The 23,280-nt window shown below is 45.4% G+C and overlaps 1 protein-coding gene across 6 annotated transcripts in view; it reads left to right on the top strand.

Moving 5' to 3' along the window:
• Positions 1-23,280, top strand: part of DUSP22 (dual specificity phosphatase 22) — a 58,849-nt gene that overhangs the window by 22,333 nt on the left and 13,236 nt on the right. For 4 of the 6 annotated variants that reach the window (XM_035295156.3, XM_002746286.6, XM_035295155.3 and 1 more), the window contains one exon: positions 20,792-20,841. The exons of the other annotated variants lie outside the window; for them this stretch is intronic. In XM_035295156.3, coding sequence (XP_035151047.1) covers positions 20,792-20,841 — 50 coding nt within the window. The remainder of the gene's footprint in view (positions 1-20,791; positions 20,842-23,280) is intronic. 6 annotated transcript variants of the gene reach the window in all.

Here is a 23,280-nt window from a genome sequence, read left to right as displayed (position 1 = left end):
ACCATTAAACAGAGGAGGGGAGAGAGAGAGAGAGAGATGCTGCCCTTTTTCTTCACGGGGACGGCTTTTACTTGGAGACATCCTGTTGTCTCTGGGTGCTATTATTATCTTAGCTTCATATTAAGTACTTCCATGTGACTTTATATTTATTAAGTGTTATACCACTATTTTGTAGCATAATGTAGTTTAGTATTGCCCCTTAGAATTTTATTACTCTTTAACTTCACAAGTAATTCATGATATATTCTTATCTTAAAAATTAAAGCAATAGCCTCTGATTGCACAAGTGGGGAAAAGTGAGGCACCAAAAGTTATTTGAATTGGTGTGCCCACATTAAGTTATGGTCTTAGAAGTATGAAATCTTTCATTTAGCTGTCTGCCTGGGGCATAAAGGCAGTTTTTTGTTTTGAATTTCAAATCCAGATCCAGAAGCTGTTTCCTCACGCAGCCTGAGATGAGTCAGGGAAATGATGTATTTAGAGTCAGTGGAGAATTAATGGATGGGTTTGATGCTTCAGCAGCCCCATGTTCTGCCGACCCTTATCCTGGGAGAGAAATGGGGCAGGGATGAAGGTGAGTGGGGAGACTGTGCAGGGTCAACCAAATGCAGTGAGCTGATCCCCCGGCTGGTGAGAGCTCCTAAGGTGAGGGTGAAGGCATAAATAGTGGGAGAGGAGAGAGCTGGGTCTCCATTATTTTCTGAGACCTTCAAAACCGTATGTATTTATTGAATGGCCACTAGCTTCACTGGGCAGCCCCAGTCTGGGACTTGGTAGGGAGTGGGAAGGTAGCTGCTATCTAAAATGGAAGGGTTTTAGTCCTACGACATCTGTGCAGGTGTTCTGCGAACCCTACTGCTGTGAAGCTATGCATTGGGCACTACACTGTGGATACTTCTTTGGGTCATTTCCAACAAACCTCTCAATGAGTTTAAAGCTATGGCATACTTAGTATCAATTACAAAGGGCTTTTAGAAACTCTAGTCTGCCTTTATTGTAATGGAGATTAAGTGAGAGAGGGTATTCATATTGTTGGATGTGGTCACGCAAGTTAGAAAATGTAGTGCACTTTATTCCTCTCTGGAAGGTTCACGGCTGTGTTGTCGGAATAAAGTCTTGAAAGCCCTGTTGTGCAACATGTATCAGCTTTTGTGAGCCGGGAATCATTTTATGTGCTTGCTTATGTGATGTGCCTCCTACTGAGACCCCCCTGGAACAGGTCCTGTGAAATTCAGGGGATCCAGATGAGATCCAGGTAAGGAGGCCCACATGGGAGCCTCCCGGGTGAGCACTGGCCCAGAGGGTTGCTAGCACAGCAACTGGGCCGTCCCACCTGGGAGGGAGGGGACAGTACCACCCTGGGCTTGTTGCTGGCTGAGGCTGCCTTCATACAGACTGCCACCTTTCAATCTTGTTTTACTTGTTTTGTTGTGAGAACCTGCCATTGGCAGAATGGAAGGTTGTACAGTTTTTGAGCCTGTTCCTTCCTCTCTGGAGGTAACGATCTGTAACCTGTCACAACTCCTGACCAATGACCATGCTACGAAATGCACCCACTGTGAAAGATCTGACGAAGACAACTTTAGTCCTTAGGCACTTACTGATTTTACTTAGGAAGGAGCTGAGGAACTTGTGACTTGGTTGCTTTGGGTTGGATTAGATCTGACTCTATTATTTGGGTAATTTGTTAGGGATTGCGTTTCCCAAAATAGTGTTCACAGCATCCTGTAGTCTTCCTAGCAGCCTGGCTGGAAAAAGAAAATAGAAGGTGCTGTTCTCAGCCTTCAGAGGCTGTGCCTTGTCTCTGGCCACGGAGTGGCTGGGTGGTCTCTGATGAGTCTTGGGTGGATGAGACAATATGTGTTTACTCACTGGACCATAGTGGGTTGAGGTGGTCAGCCAAGGGAAAGAGGCCGGTGTCTCCAATTAGTACCTCTTCAGAAGAGTAGCTGAGGAGTAGACCTTCCAGAATGAGTATCTTAGAAACATAACAGAAACCTGGGGACCTTCAAGCTCTCTTGTCAGCCCTATATTCACATCTGAGGTTCTGAAGAGCTCTGACCCATTTCTCTACCCCACTTCTCTACCCCTCTCTCTCTGAGAGAAATCCCAGCTAAACAGGGTCTAGAGATCTGCAAGCCTGACTCCATCATTGGGTGGAGAGAAACCTGGACGTTGGGGAGACATGAAAGGACTTGCCTGGGATCCCATGGCTATCTGAGTAGCTTGATGGGAAGTTGGGACTCCTCTCCCAGACGGGGGATTTTCTCAGCAGGCCCCACTGCCTCAGTCCTCTCCTAGCACAGCTGATGTTCCTGATAGCCTTAGTGATATTAGTAGAGCTTACCAGATCACCTTTGGAAAAGCTTGTGCTATTTGTGCTTGTACTAGCAGTGTATGAAAGTGCCTTGCCCCCCATGCCATCACCAGCACAGAGCGTTTTTCTTCTTTACTTTTAATAAGCAAGATTTTTGCTGTTATTTGCTGCAAATACCCTCTTCACACATCCCGTCTCTTTCCAGATGGTTCTTCCCTTTGAAGACAAAGGGTTACTAATTTATTCATTTCTTGAGCTCCTACTATGTTCTAGGCCTTGGGGCAGGTACTGCGGGTAACAGAAATGAGTTTGTTCCAAGATCTTCCCTGGCAGAGCCTTTAGTATATGAACAAGATATGCATTGTAGCTGCTTTATAAATATTAATGACAGTGAGAGAAGAGCTGTGGCTCAGAGCAGGTGGCACATCTCATAGGAACAGAGTCTGTGGAAGCCCAGAGAATGAGATCATTTTTCTGCCATTGATCTGGAGACATTTGAGCCTTTGATGATGCCTAGCAATTCAGAAAATGTGGTTCATGCCATTCCTGCTGGTAGAGAATGCCAGGACATGACTTTCTCTGAGAACTCTCAGTCCAGCAAGGTGGATGGTGGTATTTTGGGGCCTCTATAGTATATCCAGGCTAGGTGACTTCTCACATCATCTGTCAGCAAGTGGTAGGTCCAGGGCTGGAACCGAGGCCTTCTCACTACAGAGCAAGGGTCTTCCTGCCAGCCATAGCCCTTCGAAACTACACTTTTGGTGTCAAAACTTTGGAGCACATGACACTAGTACAATGGTGGCAAATTATTGCCACATATATTAGTTACAGTAGAAAGTACGCCCAGACCTGTTGTAGAGGAAAAAACAAAACCCTCCTTCGCCTGATTCCATGCTTAGGACTTTGTCAGGGAGTTGCTTGTGTTTGCTCAAAAATGTTTCCTTATTTGTGGGGATGGGTTGGAGCAGTGTCTTCAGCGTCTACCGATGGCTCCAGGTTTGAGGGCTGGTGAAAACTCATTTTGCAAAGACAGTGATTTTTCAAATTAGAAACCCGATATTGTTTGTAGTTGCTGAGAAAATAATATTGAGCAATGAAAGGTTTCTCCCTTCCCCTGAAAAAAGAAACAGAACTCTTTCTAATGTAAAAATTTCAGTGTTTCATTTTTCATTCTGTGTATTTAACCGGAGCACCTGCAGGAAACAAAATGATTTCTCACTATTAACCAAAAAAAAAAAAAAAAAGTTTTAAGAAGTATTCTCCTGCCTTCACTAAGTTATAAAATGAAGAATCTTACCCTTTTTAAAATGACACATATTGTAAGATTATATTATAGGATCAAGTAGAGAAAAAATGATTTATACTTGATTTTATGATCTAGAGTTCAGCTTGAGTATTTTCTGTTTTCAGTGTGAACCATTTACAGTATTTTTAAAAGAATGGGATGTTTTCATATGTAGACATTTATTCTTGGTGATTATATTTCTTTTAACACTAAAGACATTTTTTTGAAGTGTTGATGCCAAGACTTTAACTGTGTTAGTTCTGTTTGTAGTTGGCCTCTTCCTCTGGTTGTTATCTGTATGGCTGTACTGCTGTCTTTATTTACCTGCTTATTGATGAGGAAAATCAGCAAGGTGAGACACCCAGTCTGCTTGGATGGCCCCATCCTTTTTCCCTGGATCTGTGCCCAGTGGCCACATGACCCTGAATCTGAGGGCTCCTGGAGGGATCCTGGTTTCCTGCCACATGTTCCTCTGCTGATCCACCCCATTTCTCTTGAACAAAAGTTTTGTTGGCTTCCCAAATGTAAAGCAAGCCAGAAGCAAGAGGATAAAGGGTGTTTAAAGTTGAAGAAGGCATGTATGTATCCTCTATCCTCTCTTTCCACCCTCTGTTGCCCACACAAATTCTCCCCTCCCTCTGAACTCAGCCCCAGCTCTCCTAACTCTCAGAGGGACACTGTCAGGGCCCTCCAAGCTCAGGAATTCTGCCCCTTTTCTGTAGTATCTGCAGTTCATACTCTCGGTTGGGCTATGAGTTACGTGTGCGCTGTCACTGTCTCTATAGTATAATAAGCATCCATTTAACCTGTGCTTGATGACGTTAAGTATTCATAGCCCACATCGGTCTCCCAAGCTGGCCTGCAAGCCCACACAGGTAGCTACCATGCTGGGGTTTCTCTGGTCCTCGCAGCACTCAGCTTGGATCCAGCTCATAGGCACCCCTCTGTAGATGTCTGCTGATGAAAGTGAGAAATCATGTCTTTGGTCACTTGTGGCTCATTAGGGCTGTGAAAGTAGAATCAGGTCAAGAATGATTTATCATGAACCATTTGTGAAGCCAGAGGATCTGATTAGTGCACTGCAGCCTCACTTATTTTGGCTGTCTGTGTAGTTCCTCACTTGTTTGGTAAGCAGGGGCGCCTGTGGTTGTCCTGTTCTACAGAGCTGCTGTGGCCTCTGGTTCAGAGTGATCCCTTCCTAAGTTATTACAACCAGTAATCCCCTGTGCAGCTCCTGCGGCTTTCTAATTGATCTCTAGAGAGCTACCTTTGGTTGGCATTAAAAGCTTGGCCCTACAGGAGGACCATGCATCCAAGACACAGACAGTGACAGTCAATTAAAGCAGGATTTGCCATGGCCAAGCCCCATGCCAGGGTGGGCACGGAGCGGGTAGAAATGTTGTCATAGCCTTCATGGAGATTATTATCATTAGGAAGAGCTGAGAGGACATTCAGGGCATAGGGACTTATGTTCTGGTTGTAAAGGGAGATCCTTCTCCAGCAGTCACTGAGGCTAACATGTGGGCTGTCATCTCCAGCTCTAGGTTTTCACCAGGTGACCACAGCAGGCCTCAGCTCTCAGGGCCCAGGGTCTCTCCTGTTCAGAACCTGCAAGTCTCAGAAGCTGTAGGTTGCACTTCTCCACGCACAAGGAGGACAAAGCCTCAAAGCCATGCAGCTCATACACACAGATGTGTACAGATGTTCAAGCGTGCAGCCATTCATGGCAGCCCTGTTTGTAATGACAAAAAATTGGAGCCAACCCACATATTCAGCACAAGGGTAGTGGTCAGCTATGGTTCATCCATATTAAGGAATACTCGGGGCCAGGCGTGGTGGCTCACATCTGTAATCCCAGCACTTTGGGAGGCTGAGGCGGGTGGATCACCTGAGGTCGGGAGTTTGAGACCAGCCTGACCAACATGGAGAAGCCCTGTCTCTATTAAAAATATAAAATTAGCCAGGTGTGGTGGTACATGCCTGTAATCCCAGCTGCTCGGGAGCCTGAGGCAGGAGAATCGCTTGAACCCAAGAGGCAGAGGTTGTGGTGAGCTGAGATTGCGCCATTGCTCTCTAGCCTGGGCAACAAGAGTGAAACTCTGTCTCATAAATAAATAAATAGGAATACTCGGCAGCAATTCAACAAGGAGAAGATGTCTCTGTGTTCACAGGGTTAAGTCCATTGTTAAGAAAAAGAAACAAGTTATAGGATGATACCCATAATATAATCACATTTATGTAAAATTTAAAGTCAGTAGTGTATTTCTGTATTACATTTATATGCATGATAATGCACAGATAAGGGTTTGAAAGGATCATGCCAGACTCCTCAAAATAGTTATTTCCTAGAGAAGTAGAATGGGAGGGGAGGGAGGAAGGGTGATTTCCACGTTTTCCTCTATTTTTAAAAAAATCTTGGCTGGGCACGGTGGCTCAAGCCTGTAATCCCAGCACTTTGGGAGGCCGAGGCGGGTGGATCACGAGGTCAAGCGATCGAGACCATCCTGGTCAACATGGTGAAACCCCGTCTCTACTAAAAATACAAAAAATTAGCTGGGCATGGTGGCGCATGCCTGTAATCCCAGCTACTCTGGAGGCTGAGGCAGGAGAATCGCCTGAACCCAGGAGGCGGAGGTTGCGGTGAGCCGAGATTGCGCCATTGCATTCCAGCCTAGGTAACAAGAGCGAAACTCCGCCTCAAAAAAAAAAACAATAAAAATAAAAAAATAAAAAAATCTTGAATTTATTTGTCACAATAAGATCATGTCCAAGTATCTATTCAAGTGAAGAGAGGGAGAGAAAGAAGGGAAGGGGGTCTTTGGGCCATGCTCTGGGTGTCTGATAGTGACAGGTAGATTTCATTTGAATATTCAGGCCTGGCTGGAAGACGATCTGTGTTTGGCTGTGCTGTGTTCATAGATTCACGTGTGATATGTGATGTCAGGCATGCTACATCCTGTTGTCCATGGCCAATGGGTACAAAGCAAGTATGTCATCCACTTTATTTCAGTCATCTTAATCTTCAGAGGGAGAAAATGGCCCAAGGCACATCTTTAATGGTCTATACTTTATTTCCTGTGTGCTCCACTTCTACCCGATTGATTGGACATGAAATGAATCTGCCCTTTTTAGGACTCACAGATCCCCTGGGGATGCAGCTTGAAGAACTAGGCAAGATTTCCTATTTGCGTTGGCCATTGTTTCCAGCATAGGTGAATTCAGTTATCTCACCGATAAACACTGTGGCTATGAAGTTGCTAGAAAGGTCCAGGTCTTTTGAAAACCAGTTGCTGTTTGACCTGGAATGGTTTTCAGATTGAGAGTTATTTCCAGCACACCTCAGTTGTTTTCACCTCTCTAGGAAAACCTCTTTGAAGCCGCCCAGAATCAGTGGTACTTTCTGTACCAAAAGCTTGCAGCAGCTTTCATGTGTTGAGACAAATTTGTTTGAAGCCAACCCCAGATTTAAATAGATATGACTCAAATAGAAATGATTATCACAGGGATCGAAAACTGTCTAGTAATCACTCTTTCTTGAAGCAGGCTGTATCTAAGTTCCCTGTGTGGCAGTCAGGTGTGTGAAGGCGGCCCCTCCGCCTACTGGTCCTGCTGCCACAGACTCACTTGCAAATGGAGCCCTAGAGCGAGAACTCCTGCATAGCCAGACTCAGAGGGCTTGAGATCTTCCAGTACTTAACAAGTCTAGGGCGGAAACGGTTTTTTAAATTTCTAAATGGAAGATCTCTTTTGGCCTGGCTTCCTAGAGGTACCCTGTCCTTCAGCTGGGGACCTTCTCTCTAGGGCTTTTACTCACTGACCAGCCTCTCCTTACAACTGAAACGTTTTGCAGAACACTCTAGATTTTGCCTTTGTGTGAAGTCCTGGTGGCTGAACGTTTCCTCCTGACTGCTCTTTTTGAGCAAGTACCTGGCACAGGTGTATGGAGTACTGCATTCTTGGAGTAGGTTTCCTGGTTTGCATTTTACACTGTCCTTGGTGGGGAATGTGTGAGGGGCAAGATCTGCCACGATCTCCAAACCAAGGTCTTAGGAGAAGCATGTAGCATGTGGGCTCCTCCATGCTTCAACAGAGTGTAGTGTGCACAGACGCCACTGCAGCCAGGTTGCCTGTGAGTCCCAAAGCGCCTGTCCTACACGGCACGAGCTCTGTCAGTCCATGCAGGGGCTGCATGGCCATGGGCTGGGAGATTTGGGGAAGACTTTGTAAAGAGGGGGTGTTGAGGCAGCCTCGTAGGACTAGTGCTGTTTGACTCTGGGGAGAGAGGATGAGGCGTATGTCTTCTATCGGAGTAGTGCTTCAGGGCAGGTCAGGGAGGGGGAGGTGAGCCCCACCTGATGATAGAGTGGAGAGGGTGGTCAGTACAGCAGGGTGAGGGTGGTGCTGTCTTCAGTTCTCCTTTTGGCTATGTTGGAAGTTATTATCCCTCCAGACTCAGCAAACACTTATTGAACACCTCCTTGTAGCAGGAACTGGGGATAAAATACGAAGAGAAGTGAGATGTGCTCCAGCATTAAGGAGAGAGAGGCATGTAAATCCTTAAAAGTGCATAGCAGAGGCAAGGGCCCTGGGCACCCAGGGGAAGCGGCTAACACTGGCAGACAGCAAAGCTTCACCAAGGTGAAAGTTTGGTGTGGTCCTAATGATAATACACATTTGCTAGGCAGTAATGGAGATGATAGATAGTTGAGTTGGAGGTGGGATTGTGGGGAGAGAAAGCGGTATGTGCAGAGGCACAGAGTGCACTAAGGCATGGGCATACAAGGAGAAGGTGTGTCCTGGCACTCTTGAGAGCTCGCCAGGGTAGCCAGACTGGAAAAGCAGGCTCCAAGCAGACTAGCAAAGACATTGTTTGTTAAGCTGAGGAGTCTGAGCTTCATCCTGCAGTAAACAGAGATCCAGCAAAGATACGTAACAAAGCCAGGTGACACATTCAGATTTCTTTTAGAGGATGTTGCCTCAAGGATGGAATGGAGTGAGAGAGGTGAGTACCCCAGAGATTCTCAGAAGCTCTTGAAGTAGGCCTGGTTAGAAGGGATGAGAGTCTAAACTGGGATGCTGGGGACTGGATATTTTTTAGGAGTAAAAGAGTCAGATTTGATCTGAAAATCTTCCATAAAGTGACATAACAAGGTTGAAAATCAAAGAAGGGGGAAAGATTCTCTAGCAAGAATCAAGCAAAAGGAAGATGGCATAGCAATATTTTTTATGTAATAAAATGGAATTGAAGGCAAAAGAAAAAATAATAATTAGGGTAAAGAGGGAAACTACATAAATAAAAAAAGGAAAAATTCATCAAGAAGTTTAACAGCTATAAACTCAGGGACCTCATCTGACAGCTTCAAAATACAGACAGAAAGTCACTTCTCAGGCAGGGGAGTCAGGGATGCTTGAGGGTACAGCTAATTAGGCTGTCAGTAAGCATGGCTGTGCCACCAGGGATGTGAGTGCTCCAGGAAGCAGAGCTGGGTAGAAGAAAGGGACCAAGCTCAGTCATGGGTGGAACATTCGTGTGATACTCACAGTGGATAGAAATACAGATCCCGGGCTCAGGAGAGAGGTCTAGGCAGGACACGAAGATTTGAGCATCACAGTATCACAGTGTATGAAGGAAGCGCTGTTGAATAAAACCATGCAAGAAAATGCTAGGAAGCATGACCAGGGGAAGATAGTGGGGCCATCCTCCAGCGTCTTGCTTTTATATGGTATTATGTGACAGCATTCACAGCCTGTGAACACATGGTCTCATCAGCTGCCACATGTATGTTGTGAGACAGACACATCTTTGTTACTCCTGTAACCCCTTGTGTGGGTTCTGGTTAGTCTCAGCTCTTCTGAGTACAGTCCTTGGGGTTTCCTGCAGGGGTGCCTCAGGGTACTCTGGCTCCAGTGTAGGGTTTGTGTTTTGCTTCCCCTATGCTGAGATTCTGCAGCTTCTCAGTCACCCCAACCCGAAAAGACCCTCTTGTGTGGCTGTTTTAGGTGCTGTGGCTACTGGAAAGGGGAGACTAGGTGACATGCATAGCAAGTCTGGAGTGCTTTCAGAGAAGATGCAGTTCTGTAAGGAGTTTGAAAGACAAGAGGCTTAGTTTGATAGAAACAACTGAGGAGACTATCCATGGAGAGCATCTATGGAGGGAAAGGGTGTTTCTGGTTCTGGGTCAGGAGGGCACCATGTGTGGCTGGTTGACTAGCAGAAAGCCCAAGCATCCTGGTGGTGGTGGTGGTGGTGCTGGTGGTGGTGTGAGAGGACATCTACTCCAGGGAGATCCTGTGGGTTTTGGCTACTTGGTGGGGAGGGCCTTCAAGTCTGCAATCAGAAGTTTGAATGGGAAGTTAAAGTGGGTAGGTTGATTAGACTCAAATCCAGGTTAAAGGGCTCTCTGGGCACCATTGTTGTTTTTAGCCATAAGAAAAATAATGATTTAAATATGCCCTAGTTTACCAAAGACTGGTTTAAGCAAATTCTGCTGTTTTCAGGTGCTCTGAATAATCATTGCCTGCTAAGCAATGCAGGTGGACCTTGCATCTGCCCACACCTGCAAGGAAGTGATCAGACCTTATTTTAAAACTCTGAGAGTGAAGCAATAGCACCCAGCTAGTTTCATCACCTTAGTACAGGCTGTGAACAAACTCTGTCCATGCTTTTAAAAATGTGTTCCCTTCCATGTGGCCAGACTCCCTGGGATGTTTTAAAGATCTCTCTCTCTCTCTCTCTCTCTGTGTGTGTTGGGGTGGGCAGTGTCAAACCCTAGGTTTGAATTGAGAAATTATTTCTCTCCTTTCAGTTATCACCACAACTAGTGCAAGCATCAGGTTTCAGCATTCATCACTGAGCAGGGGGCATCACCAGCTAGCTCTGGCCCTCTTTTTCCATGGGAAAGCAAATGAAATTCATGGTGGAAGTTCTAGGCATGGGAAGGAAGTAGGTGCATCTGAAATCTGAGTTAGAGTCTCTTTCTCTTGAGGTCCAACTTTTCCTTCTTAGATTTTTCCCCAGCTAATGGGGGTTAATCCACAAGGCCCTTGGCTCCTTCCATGAGAGGTGCAGCCACTACCGGTGCAAGGAGAGGATGCAGGGGAAGTGGCCTGTAGGGCATCCTTTTGCCATCTTAGAATGGCTGCAAAGCCACAGACTTCCCTGTCAATTTGTAACTCTAGGGCAGACAGAGCAGAGCTCAAACCTTGGCTGGAGACTCCTACTCTTGGAAACTATTTTTAAGCAGAGCAATTCAAGGATCATTTTAGCTATACTGACCTGGGAGGAGGCAGAGTCTAGTTGGAGTAGAATAGTTACAAATCAAGTATATTTATTTTATGACCTACCCTGCTCCAGGAGATCAGCCCCCATAGCACCCAAGTGGAAAAAGCAATTCCAAATATCCTCTGAATGATTGTCGATTGAGAGTAGATCTAGAATGCAATTAAGTTGCATTATGGAATGGCTCCACCCTATTCCCTTAAAAAAAAAGATCTCATGGCTAGAAAAGGAGGATAACGTTTCCTAGTGTTTTTGGTTTTTGAAACTGCTCCTTTAAGCTGAGGTTTCCTGCCTTTCTGATGAGAGCCTCTGCGGCTGGCTACCCCTACTTCAGCAGTGCGCTTGCAGCCGCATGTTTGGATGGCTGTTGCCACGGCCACCTACTCCAGTGAATGTCCTCTGGCCTCCTTGGTGACTGGGGTGATCTTTTCCCCTATGTTTCCCCACATGGACTCTGACTAAGGTGACCTACGGCCTTCTTCTGTGCCATGGTGGAAGAGGCTGTCAAATAAAAATTGCCCATCAGACTGCAATGGCAGGCAGGGACAGGGTGAGGGGCTTGGAGAAGTGCCACCCCTTCCCAGGGATGTGCTGGAGCACTGATCTGCTGGTCCTTAAGCAGAGCAAGGAACACGCCCTCCCACCCACAGCTGCTACCATGGACATGAGGCAGTGAGTGCTTCAGAGCACAGGAATGCAGCAAATATCTAATATTCACTTACTCCCACTACAGAGGGGTATCCATCCTGGTGTTGAGGAGGGACAGCAGAACTACTGTTCTCACTTCTTCTACCCTCCCAACCCATGGATGTTCTTTCTGCTCTGAGCTCCTGTGGCCCTTACCACATCCAGTCTTTGCATGTCCTGAGCCTCAGCCCTGCCCACACAGAACTGGCCAGTCCTGGAGGGCAGCAGTCTGCTCTGGGTTAGTGTTTGCCTCCTCCTCAAGATGGCATCTAGAGTGTGATCCCAGAGGGAGGCTGTGGTGTTCAGCTGGAGGGATTGTCCATGCTGTTTAGAAAGGGCTTCCTAGATGCTGCAGATTGTGTCCAAGCCTGAAGACAAGCAGCAGTCTACAAAGCCCGTAACCCACCTGCAGCTGGTGGACCATTCCATCACCAGCGAGGGGCTCCGAGAGCTCACTGGCTTAGCCAACTACAAAAGAGGCAGTATGTTCCCAGCAGTGCTAGGTGCCCCCCTGAGGAGGGAGCTGTGTTTGAGGCAGGCTGTCACGTTCTACTGGGAAGGAGAGGCTGGCTCAGGAAGTTAGGTGCAGCACACAGCTTGAAGAGCAGTATGGCCCTCTCCCTGCTGGGGCCTGGAGAGTCATCTGGCCTGGGTTTCTGCAGCCTGGTGTGTGCCATGCTGCATCTCTGCTGGTAATTACACACGTGGGATTGCCCTTGAGGGAGAGCCACTGGCAACAATCCTATCAACTCCCATTTATTGAGCATCTACTGTGTTCTGGCACTGCACTTAGCATTTTTCACACATTGCATTGACTTTCCTTGTTTAAAGTCCTGTGCTCAAGGGAAATCCTGTCCCTGTCTGCATCAGAGTAAAGAAGAGAACTGAGCACAACTGCAGATTAAGAGTGTTGCAATTCTAAGAAGATAGTGTGCCATATCAGATGTCATTTAATTGTAGAAGACCAATGGGACATGCAAAACAGCTGCCAGCCATCAGAATGACTTTGTGAAATGGGACTGTCTAGACTGGGTCTTGGCATGCTTTGTCTGTCAGGGTGCAGATAGTAAGTAGTTGGGCCTTTGGAGACTTCTGCTGCTACTCTACCCTCCACCATGAGGTAAGGAGCCACAGACAATACGTAAATCAGTGGGCACAGCTCTGCCCCCGTGAACATGGGCCCTAGTTCACCCACCCTGGGCTTTGCTGCTGGGCAACAGGAGCACTACTGAGAGGAACCTAAGAGCTTCTAGGAGCACAGGCCAGATCTGAAGCTTGGGGCTGGGTAGCCCCCAGTTTAATGCAGCCCCTAAAATGCCTGGCATATTTGCTTTGTCTGTGCCTATCATGGTTTTCCATGTGGGAGAGTGCATTCACCATGTCCAGCAGAGCCCCGTTTACAGCATGGAGGAAAACGAAGTTGGAGGCACAGGCCCAATGAGGCCCTGGCACTGGCAGCCTATGCTGGACGGTGACACCAGGGCTACCTGCAGGTGCCGTAGCCAGTCTGGGAGTAGCGCTGTCAGGGCACATTGGGTAAAATTCTGAAATGGCACATCCCTCCCCATGATTCATTTCTTCATTTGGAACCATTAACAGGAGTGAAGTGCCAAGAGACTGATAGAGGATGAGCACAGCCCTGGGTGTTCAAGGACTCTGGGGTCTATGAGAGAGACTGGCCCTTCACACAGCACCAGTCCTCAGCTCTAGGGCCATGTGCCCATGTGCTGCTGGTGATGTGGGTGCCCAGCCCAGGGCCAAAGTTTGCTGAGGGGGAGGCCAAGGAGAGGAGGGAAGGCTTCATGAGAGCCTGGTGGGTGTGTCAGGAAGATTTTACCGAGAAGAGCCATACAGAAAGCCTGTTCCAGAGAGAGAAACCACAGGGACTTGGCAGGATGGCCAGGAGCAGGAAAGCACAGAACATGTGGGGAGACTCACAGCAGCCCAGGGTCGCTGGAGTTTGGGGAGCTGGAGGTATAGGAGGGAGACATCGTGGATGTGAGGTCAGGAAGGGGTTGTGGACAGGTGCTAAAGCACTGTGGAAGTGGGTCTTCTCTACTTTGCAAAGAGGAGTCAACTGAATGTTTTTCAGCAGCTGAGATGTGTGATCAGATAATGCTTATAAAAGATAAATTTTTCTCTAATGACACAGACAGAGAATGCTCCTAGAATATCTACTACTGATTCCTAAGCAGCAGCTTTCACTTATGGCAGTTTTTTGATATGGGTTGTACAGGATTCACCTTCATTAAGTAATACCACGGAATGCCTTGGTCTTGAGTGACTGCTGAAACTGGCCCAGTTTTCATGAGTCACAATGTGTACATCAGCAAGTCCTGCAGCTGAACTGAAAGCACTGATAGGGCTTTCAGTGGTGAGATGGAGCTAGAGTGAATCTCCCTCACTGCCTTCCCATAACCCAGCCCCTATGGCTAGAGGAAATCTGACATTCTGACCGTGTCCACTTTAGCTTTGCACTGAAATATCTTGAACAAAAATAAGCTTTTGAGTCTTCATCTGTTGGTTTGACAAGTCAAGTGTATGTCTGATTTTGACTAACCTGAAAGAAGCCAACAGGTGTTGGAGGTTTTTCATTTGCATGTTGTCTCACAGAATCAAACCAGAGGCTAAATCTTGTCTCTCCACTCTGACCTCCCACTCCATCCCCGCCCCACCAGTACCACAGAGTTCTTGGAAGTTATTATTTGTAGTACTGTTTCCTAAATTTAGCTGATGCAAGAAGAATCAGTGGCAAATGGGAGCTTTAAGAAAGTGCATCTTCATGGACTTCAAACATGAATAATGCAGCCTAACAAAAGGCGCGTCTGTGTCTGCCGTGGCAGCTTTCTACAGTCATTTATTTGGGACTTTTGCTGTGATGCAAACAAAACAGCGAGGAGCAGTCTCATCTGCTTGACCTTGCCTGTTTTATTTTTTGGTGTTGACTTCCTTCCAGCACTTAGTACACAGACGTGCATAAGTTTTTCCAGATGTAACCTTTCTGGAAATGGGATTTTGAATTCTGCTTTTTCCCCTTTAGCCTTACATAATTTCTGTAAACGTTACGGGCTGGGTGAAAAGTCATACCTGGAGGAGAAATAATCAAAGTGTGTGTGCCAGGCACTGAGTTGGGCTTCCACATGTGGAAACGAGCATTTTCATATGCTTTCTGTGAAATAAAGACACCTTGCAAAGAGGAGAAAGATCGTCAAACATGTAGTGTGCATCAAAAAGCAATTTCAAGTTTGTGATTGCCATCTTTTGGGTCTGCAATCTTCAAAAGTGTGGCCAGACGGTTTTCAGAGTTTGTTTGCCGTCAGGTTTATATGAAAGTGCAGTAGTGAGATTCATAGAGGTAGAAAGGAGAAAGGTGGTGGTCAGCGGGTGGGAGGAATGAGGAGTTATTACTTAATGGGTACAGAGTTTTACTTTAGGAAAATGAAAAAGTCCTGGAGGTGGGTGGTGGTGATAGTTGCACAACAGTGTGAACGTACTTAATGCCACTGAACCATACACCCTAAATGGTTACAATGGTAAATCTTTTTTCTTTTTTTTGTTTTTTGAGGTGGAGTCTCACTGTGTCCCAGACTGGAGTGCAGTGGTGCGATCTTGGCACACTGTAACCACCGCCTCCCAGGTTCAAACTATTCTCTTGCCTCAGCCTCTCAAGTAGCTGGGATTATAGGTGTCCACCACCACACCTGGCTAATTTTTATATTTTTTAGTAGGGCTGGGGTTTCACCATGTTGGCCAGGCTAGTCTTGAACTCCTGACCTCACGATCCGCCCGCCTTGGCCTCCCAAAGTGCTGGGATTACAGGTGTGAGCCACTGCACCTGGCCTACAATGGTAAATCTTATGTGTATTTTTACCACAAAATAATATGGAGAGAGGTTGTTTCCAATGGGAGAGTCTTCTGCTTTGTGTATTTCTTATAATAGTGTTATAAGCTGTGGCCGTGCTTCTGATCAGGGGAGGAGTGGTTCAAATTTAAATTTGGCTTTTAATTCTCTTTTTCTTTTTTAGGGTCAGACTTCTGGGAATGAGGTGGAAGTAACTCTTGAGAGGTCACTGGCTGGTTTCACTCAGTTGTTAATTGTGGTAGTGGGACAACATGAATACAGTGTGTGTACAGGGCTGTACAGGCTGGTTCAGCAGGGCACCCGCCACCTCCCCCACGGGCCTCATGGTCAAAGAACAGACACCATTGCTGGAGGATGACCCCTCGTGGGCTAGCCCATGCTGTCACTGCTGCCGCATGGGCTGAGATGAGAAACCAGGGCTTCTACTTATCATATGCTTAATAGCAGCCAAAATACTTTTTCACTGCATGATTTCCTGATCCTGGCCTTCAGGGACTTGCTCTCCTCCTCCTTGTGTTTTGAACGGGCTGTTCCGTCCTGTAACTGGTTACTGTTGGCTGTGCGGGGCAAGAGACATGGCTTATAAAGGCTTATCTTCCTTGTGGAAAGTAGAATGTCAGCTGGGCTGTTCAGAAGACTCTCCTTCTTACAATGCCTCAGAAAGAAAAGAACAGTGAATGTTAGAAATCATACTTGAAACAAGCGAGAGTTTGATCTATTTCTTTACCAGTCACGAAATCAGAGCCTTGGCCCTGCTTTTCAGGTACCTGCCTCCGTATCGTTTTAAGTGTAATCTTTAGTTTCAGGCCCAAAGAAAGGTAAAAACCTCACTTTTGGTGGTTACCATACTTGTTGAAACAGAAAACTGAAAAGTGTTATAACTTTTGAGAAGATGGACTTAGACAGCTCTAAGCTCTGGTTCAAGAAGAGCCGCTGGAATACTTTCTGAACTTTCTTCTCCAAGGGATGTCTGTTGTTTCTTTCAAAAACTAAACATGAAAGCGTCACCAGAAAACTTTCCTTCACAGATCCCCCATCTCTCCTGCCTCTTTCCTGCATCTTCCTATTTTTTACACCACATGGTTTTATCCCAGTTGTTTTATACTAAATGTTTTATACATGCTGCTTGGTGTTAGTAATATAATATTCAGTGTACATGTGGTCCCCTCAATACAGGTAGAGACTGTTTCTTAATTCTTCCCACTTTTCCTCTCTCTGGTGCTCACTTCATCATGTTAGGCCACTTATAATGCCATATGCAGTCAAAACAAATCAGCTGCTCTTTTTTTGTTCTCACAGAAATCATGACGGTCTTGAAGCATACACAGAGCCCCTTTTTCTTAACTGAGCTTGTTTTTGTATTTCAGCGCACTCTAGATTGAAGCATCATAACTTGATATTTAATAGTCTCAAAACTTTAATGCTAAGTCCTTTCCACCAATCCAATTTTTTTGGAACATCATGGAAAGTGCTGAATTTTTATTTATTTAGTGAGAATTTTATTGCAACAGGAAGATAACCCATTTTATCTTTACTTTTTCAAATATTAGAGGTAGTAGAAAGCGGTGAATACCTTACAGCAAACACTATAGTAATGGAAACATCACTGCTCTTTTTATTACTTAATGTTTCAGATTGTTCTAGAAATTTTATGGCTTTTTTTTTAACCTCCAAGTTTGTTCTGCTTTCCATAATTTATCTAAACACATCCTATCCTTTATCTCCATTTCTGTAAACTTCAACACTGGAGAGCGGTCCTGTCTTTAAGACCTCTTCGGTGAAACATCTATTCCACACCACTTTAAAACACTTGCAGAACTTAACTTCATTAGTACTAGAATACTTTTAAGTGGGCCCAGCATTCTTGTGGCACTGGGGGACTCATACTTGCTTTCTGAATTAGTAAGTAACTGTCGTGAATTGTACACATGTGCAGGTATCTGAAGCTGTTTTAAGGTAACTCAAATTCTGTAGTCTGGCCTTTGTTAATGACTAAGCAAGATGAATAGATGTTCTTGGGTGGCGAGCGGCTGAAACTTTTTGACAGTTTTGACTCCTTCCTTGACTGAGTTTGCATATTCTTATTGTGGATCATACCGACTGGCTCTCAGCTGCATCCTGTTCCAGTGGCCAGGAGTCATGCTGGTGTCCCTGGAGCATGTGTGGGTGGCTTGCCCTTTGCATGGCGTGGGCCGAAGCCCACCTCTTGTTTCGTGGTCACCAGGACAAAGGATGGTGCTTTACAGTGTATTTCTTTCCTTGCACTCATCTCGCAGTGTGTCTTCATGGTCATTGTTCTCATCTTCTCTCTCATCACTCCGCAGACATTTCAGTGAGGGCCTGCTGTATGCTGGGCACCCTTGCAGGGAAAGGTGTTATTGCTGTTGTTGTTCTGTCTTCCACAGAATATAATCTTGTCTTAGGTTTTATATTTTTATATGTCCTGCCTTAACAGTAGGGGGTCCCCAGGTTGTGGTTGGGAGCCATTTTGTTTCTCTTTAAAAGACTCACAGATGGGAAACTGCAGCTACCACACGCCTACCCCAGCAAACGTGGGCATGAGCCAGCATGGCTAAGAGTTGCCTTCTCATCTTGGGTGGTTCCCAGATGGAGAGAGAGCCTTTGCCATCCTCCTGTGGGTAGATTCTCATGCCCACCTGACAAGGTGCTCTGCCTCATGGGACCAACCTGAGTTGTTATTTTTTGTGCCTCAGGCACTGCAAAAGGGAACACAACCACACATGGAGACTGCCCGTAGGAAGCACAGTGCTGTCCAGTCCCATGCCTGGTTACTTACAGTGAATGCTCTCAGCCAACAAAGAGCTATTCAGCAGACCCTCTGTCCATTCTCTTCCTGTCCTTCTTTTTTTTATTCTTTCCTCTCGCCATATAGACCAGGCTGATTTTAGATTCTGCTAGAATAAAGTGGCTGTCAGTCAACATCTGTGACAGGTGGGCATTTCCATCTGGTCTTAGAAAGGGTTCACTAAAGCGCCCTTGCCATATGGAAGTCGCTAACACTGAAGAGGGCACTGGAAGGGAAGGTGGGAACTTGAGACTCCTTCTGGTCCCTCTGGAGGTGCTGGTCTCCAAGGAGGGTGGAGGAAGTGTGTGGGAGGAAAGGGTTTCACAAGTTTCTGGACTGATCCACTGCCAACTCTCACTTAAGAGTAAAAGGAAAGAAGTGAATGAGTCATTTCAATGGTGGCTGCAGGAAGTGATCAATGAATACGGATCTATACCAACAAGCTTGTTTGGCCTCCATGGAGGAAAGGACTGAAATTACTTTTAACAGTAATATTTCCTTTTCCATTTGCTTTCTCTTTAAGTCCCAGCTGTCATACCTCTCTGGGTTTGAAGACACTTTAGAGTTTCAGACAACTGCTCAGTGTTCCCAGCAGAGCACAGCCCACGGGCGCAGGAGAAATGAGGACAGAGACAGGCGGAGGCCACTGGGGATGACAAAGGGAAAGCGAAGGAGGGAGAAGCTGCTGCTTCACTTTCCTCTTCCACCAGCAGATCCTAAATTAACCCTTGGCATGGTCGAAGCCCATTTGGTCTCAAGTGAGATAGTCCCATGTGGATAAACAGTGGTAATAAAACTCATCTCCTTTAAGACCCAAAAGGGCTTTTATCGGAGAATGTAAAGATTGATTCAGAGCTGGAAACAAAATACACAGAAACTGCAGGGGAAAAAATCTTGATCTGACCCCTCATCATTGTGGGAGAGGGCAAGAGGGAATTCAATCACTTAGGTCTTAGTTGCAGTCAACAGATCCTGCTCTGAGTCAGTTTCAGCAGGCAACTGAGCTCTTATTGAGAGAGAGTTCAAAGCTCATGGTTCCCTCAGAATAGACGGAGAACAGGTTTTAGGCTGAAATTCAGGAGTGATCCCCAAAAAACTGGCCCCAGGCTCAGCACACACTTTGCCCTGAGCCAGCCCACCCCTGCCCCACCTGCACCAGCAAAGTGCATGCGCTCTGCCCCACCCTGCACCCATGAAGCCCACGCATGCTTCCCAGATCCCACTCAGTAGCTCCTGATCTGACTTCTGAGGGTGTATCCTTGGATCCATGAAGCCAGGTGGAGAGTCTGCGTTGTGATCGCAAGGGAGGTTGGGACATGAAGTGTATCTGGTGCCTGTACTGGAAAAATAGAACTCACGGTGTTAGGAACTATTAAAATGTGTAGGACGTGTGGAAGGATTAGGGGCAGCTACACATTTAGCTGTTCCATTAGCAAGTACAGCACAGAAATTCCTAACAATAGGACTTAACAAAAGTTTAAAAATGCAAAAATTATTTGTGAATAATTCTTGAAGATATGTTGCTTTGTAACTCCATCTTCTGGGGAACCTGAGGTTGTCTGTATCACTCTTCTACCTATCTGTCCTTTTATTCTCCAAGGCTGGTTCCTTTTCCAGTTTCTGCTGTGCTCCCCCAACCCCCAATATTGTCCATGACATGGTGGCAAGATTCTGTGAGATAAGGCAATTAGGAGAGGAAGAATTTAAAAATAATGTATCTAATTCTTCATCAAGCTATAATATCTTAGAAAAAGAATATCAGATTTTTATGTTTTGTGTTTTTTACTTGACAGACCTTTTGACACATTCTTTCAGTCCCTCCAAAAGAGAAACAGCCAGTTTTTTAAAAATAAAACTCAAATTTAGCATGCCTGTTGTAGCATGGATTTACATAAACCTTTTTCTGAGTTTTATAGAGGATTATATGAAGTTTATTTTTTAAGATTGGGCCATTCTTTAAAAAAGAAAAACGTATGTTTGTTTGATATACAAACTTTTATTGTGCTAAAAAGCAAGCAAAATAAAGTAAATTATCCCTAGGGTGTAAAGTTCATATTGATGCATCGGTGAAATTATAGCTATCATGATACTAAATTTGATGGAGAAAGCTGTAATGTGATGTCATAGTTTTCACTCACTATGTTAAGGTTTTTACTAACAGTGCTTCCTTTTTGAACATTCAGACTCCGAAATGAAATACCTTAAAAAAATTGGATTATATAACCTAGCAGCTGAGATGCTGGTTTTAAAAGTAGATGACACTTAACTGAAAAGTACTCAGCTATTTCACTCTTTTGATGTACCGTTTTGAATTTTTCCTAAACCTACAAGCTGTTTGCAAACCAAAGCAGGATTATTTGTACGAATGGTCACGGAAAATAACCAGGAACTTTAATTAGTTTCTCTGCAGTTCCTTGGCAACAAAAGATGAGTGAAAAACTTCTCCTTTTTATTATTTTTTTATTTTTTGACCTGAGCAAATAGTTCCCTAAATGTTTTTCTCCACTGAGTTTCATGTTTTTATTTTTATGTATTTACTTTTTATCATTCTGCAGGGAGTTAAATACCTGTGCATCCCAGCAGCGGATTCACCATCTCAAAACCTGTAAGTTTCTTTTTTCTGTATTATTTGGAGATCTTTTAAAAAATGAATACAGGATGGTTAAGTCAAAGGAGTAGAAGACTGTGAAGTCATCGGAGTTCAGGGGACCCTTGATGACCCTGCATGCCTGGGGCCCCAGGGAAGAGACTGCGAGCCTGCCAAAGTTGATGCAGGCCAGGCTGGGATTAGCTGTGGTGGGAGGCTCCTTGTGGTTGACTGGTCCTTCCGTTATGCAAGGAGACTCATGGGATGTCCACAAGAAGGGTTTGATTTTTAAAAAGAATACCTTAAACCTTTAGTATACTCATCTTTTCTCTAGAAATAAAACCATAAGGGATTTGTTGGGTTTTTGTCTTAAGCAGAGCTATCCAGTAGAAATAGATAGTGAGCCACAAATGGGCAAAACAAATTTTCGAGGAGCCACATTTTAAAAATCAAACAGAAACAGGCAACATTAATTCTAATAATATATTTTACTTAATCCAGTGTATGTAAAATATTTTGATATGTGCTCAATATAAAAAATTAATGAGCTAGTTTATGTCCTTCTTTCATACAAAGCCTGGGGACTCTGGTGTGCTGTTTTATACTCAGCACATCTCAGTCTGGACCAGCTGCTTTTCCAGGGCTTGAGAACCTCAGGAGGCCGGTGGCTGACATATGGGACAGCATGCTGCTAAACCCTGGCCGAGTTGAATGAATAGGTTATTCTGGCTTAGGAAAGTCCAGTTCTCTATTTCTTCACAGCCGAATAAACCTTTGATGTCATTTTGTTTGCACCTATAGAGATTCATAATTGCTCCCTTTTCTATATGGAAGAAGTCCTGTGGAGACGGATAGTATTAGGTTTTGAGAGGGTAGAAGGCAGGGCTCTGGACACCCATGGCAGCTACAGCATTAGCAGTCACTCTTGCTTGCATAGAAGAGGCCTGGAGATACGATGACATGGAATAGATTATGGTTTTCCTGAAGCAGAGATTTTACTTGTGCAGGCAGAAAGGCTGGGGCTGGATGTAAAGTACTTAGCAGCCCATGCCGCTGAGTCTAGCCTCTGATTCTCAGGCTGGCCTCATGCTGGATGCCACGGGTCAGACACAGCAACCCTCCTAGAACTGCATGTTACTGCATTTCATAGGGAAGTTGTAGGCTGTGGTGAAGCTTGTGAATTTGGGAGTCCTCAGGCTTGTCTGGATTCAGCTTTTATGCCTCAAGCACTGGTGCATGCACACCCTACAGATCAGGAGTGAGACCGTGTGCCCCGATGTTCAGGATCGTAAGTGTCCCACCATTCTGGGAGTTTTAAATGCTGGCCGTAGCTGACCTTGAGTATTCACTGGGGCAGAGCAGAGAAATCACAGGTTATTCAATAATTATGTGAGATTTGTCTGTTTGGGGAAAAGAAAATAGGGCTACAGTCAGATGGGTTTCCATGTAAAAGTGAGGTGGTAGAGACTAGGAGGAGATGGGAGGTGGGAAGTTGGAGGTACTGTGTGCTACCCAAGGGCTGTGTTTCCACATGCACTCTTGCTATTTCACAGAAAGGTGAACCTTTAAGATTGAGGATGGTGGAGGAGGGATTTCCTAGGAAAACAGAATAGCACCCTAGGCCTGGAAGGAGGAGAAGCAGCATTAGAGAACTTCCCTGGTTACTAGTCGTGTCAAGAAACAGAAGTGGTTGGAAGGCATAGTGCACACGGAAGGAAGTGAGCCACTGCCTTTCTCTGAAGACCACAGCAATCTTCTGCCCATGTTTTGGTGGCTATTTTTAGAGTGGTTGCTTTGCTCTTATCTCACACCGAGATTCTGACATGCTGTTGAACTTGTCAGTACCTGATTGGCAATTTGATTCTTTAGAAGAAAGACTCGGATGTGACCCACTCTGGGCTTGTCAGTGCAGGTGGCCACCTGTCCTTGAGCTGTCACCAGTGCTTCTCAGCTTTGTTAGGAGCTGAGTGCCATCTTTGTGACAGTGACTTTATTTAAGCATGGAATGGCCCATTTGACAATTAAGCAGTCAACCTAGATGTTAGAAAATCTCAACTGTAAAACTGGTTCCACCTTCCTTCGGCAGGTAATTTTAACCCATCAACACCTCAGTTCTCTCATCTGAAAATGCCTGCCCTAAGGGTTTTTGGAGGCAAGGTCATGTTTGTGAAGGTGTTCTCTGTGAACTCTGGGCACTTTAAAAAATGAGTCTGCTTTTATTCAGTGTATATTAATGTATCTTGAGAGTTACAGAAAAGGCAGTTGCAATGACAAGTTTTGGTGCCCAGGAAGACTGCTTCAGTTCCTTGAGAGATTTGCTGACGTGGAAGGACAGGGGAGACCGAGATATGCCAGCAGAGGTCTCGTGGGTCAGTTCAGATCTTCTGTCAAAAAAAGCCCAATTGCAGTCACCCCTGGTGCTGAAGGACTAGCCCATACTTTTTCTTCTTTAAATAT

This window comes from Callithrix jacchus, chromosome 4 (genome assembly GCF_049354715.1).
Source record: "Callithrix jacchus isolate 240 chromosome 4, calJac240_pri, whole genome shotgun sequence".
In the NCBI taxonomy this organism is placed as follows: Eukaryota; Metazoa; Chordata; class Mammalia; order Primates; family Cebidae; genus Callithrix; species Callithrix jacchus.
The sequence above is the reverse complement of the archived record's forward strand: the minus strand, read 5'-3'. Positions and strand labels throughout refer to the sequence as shown.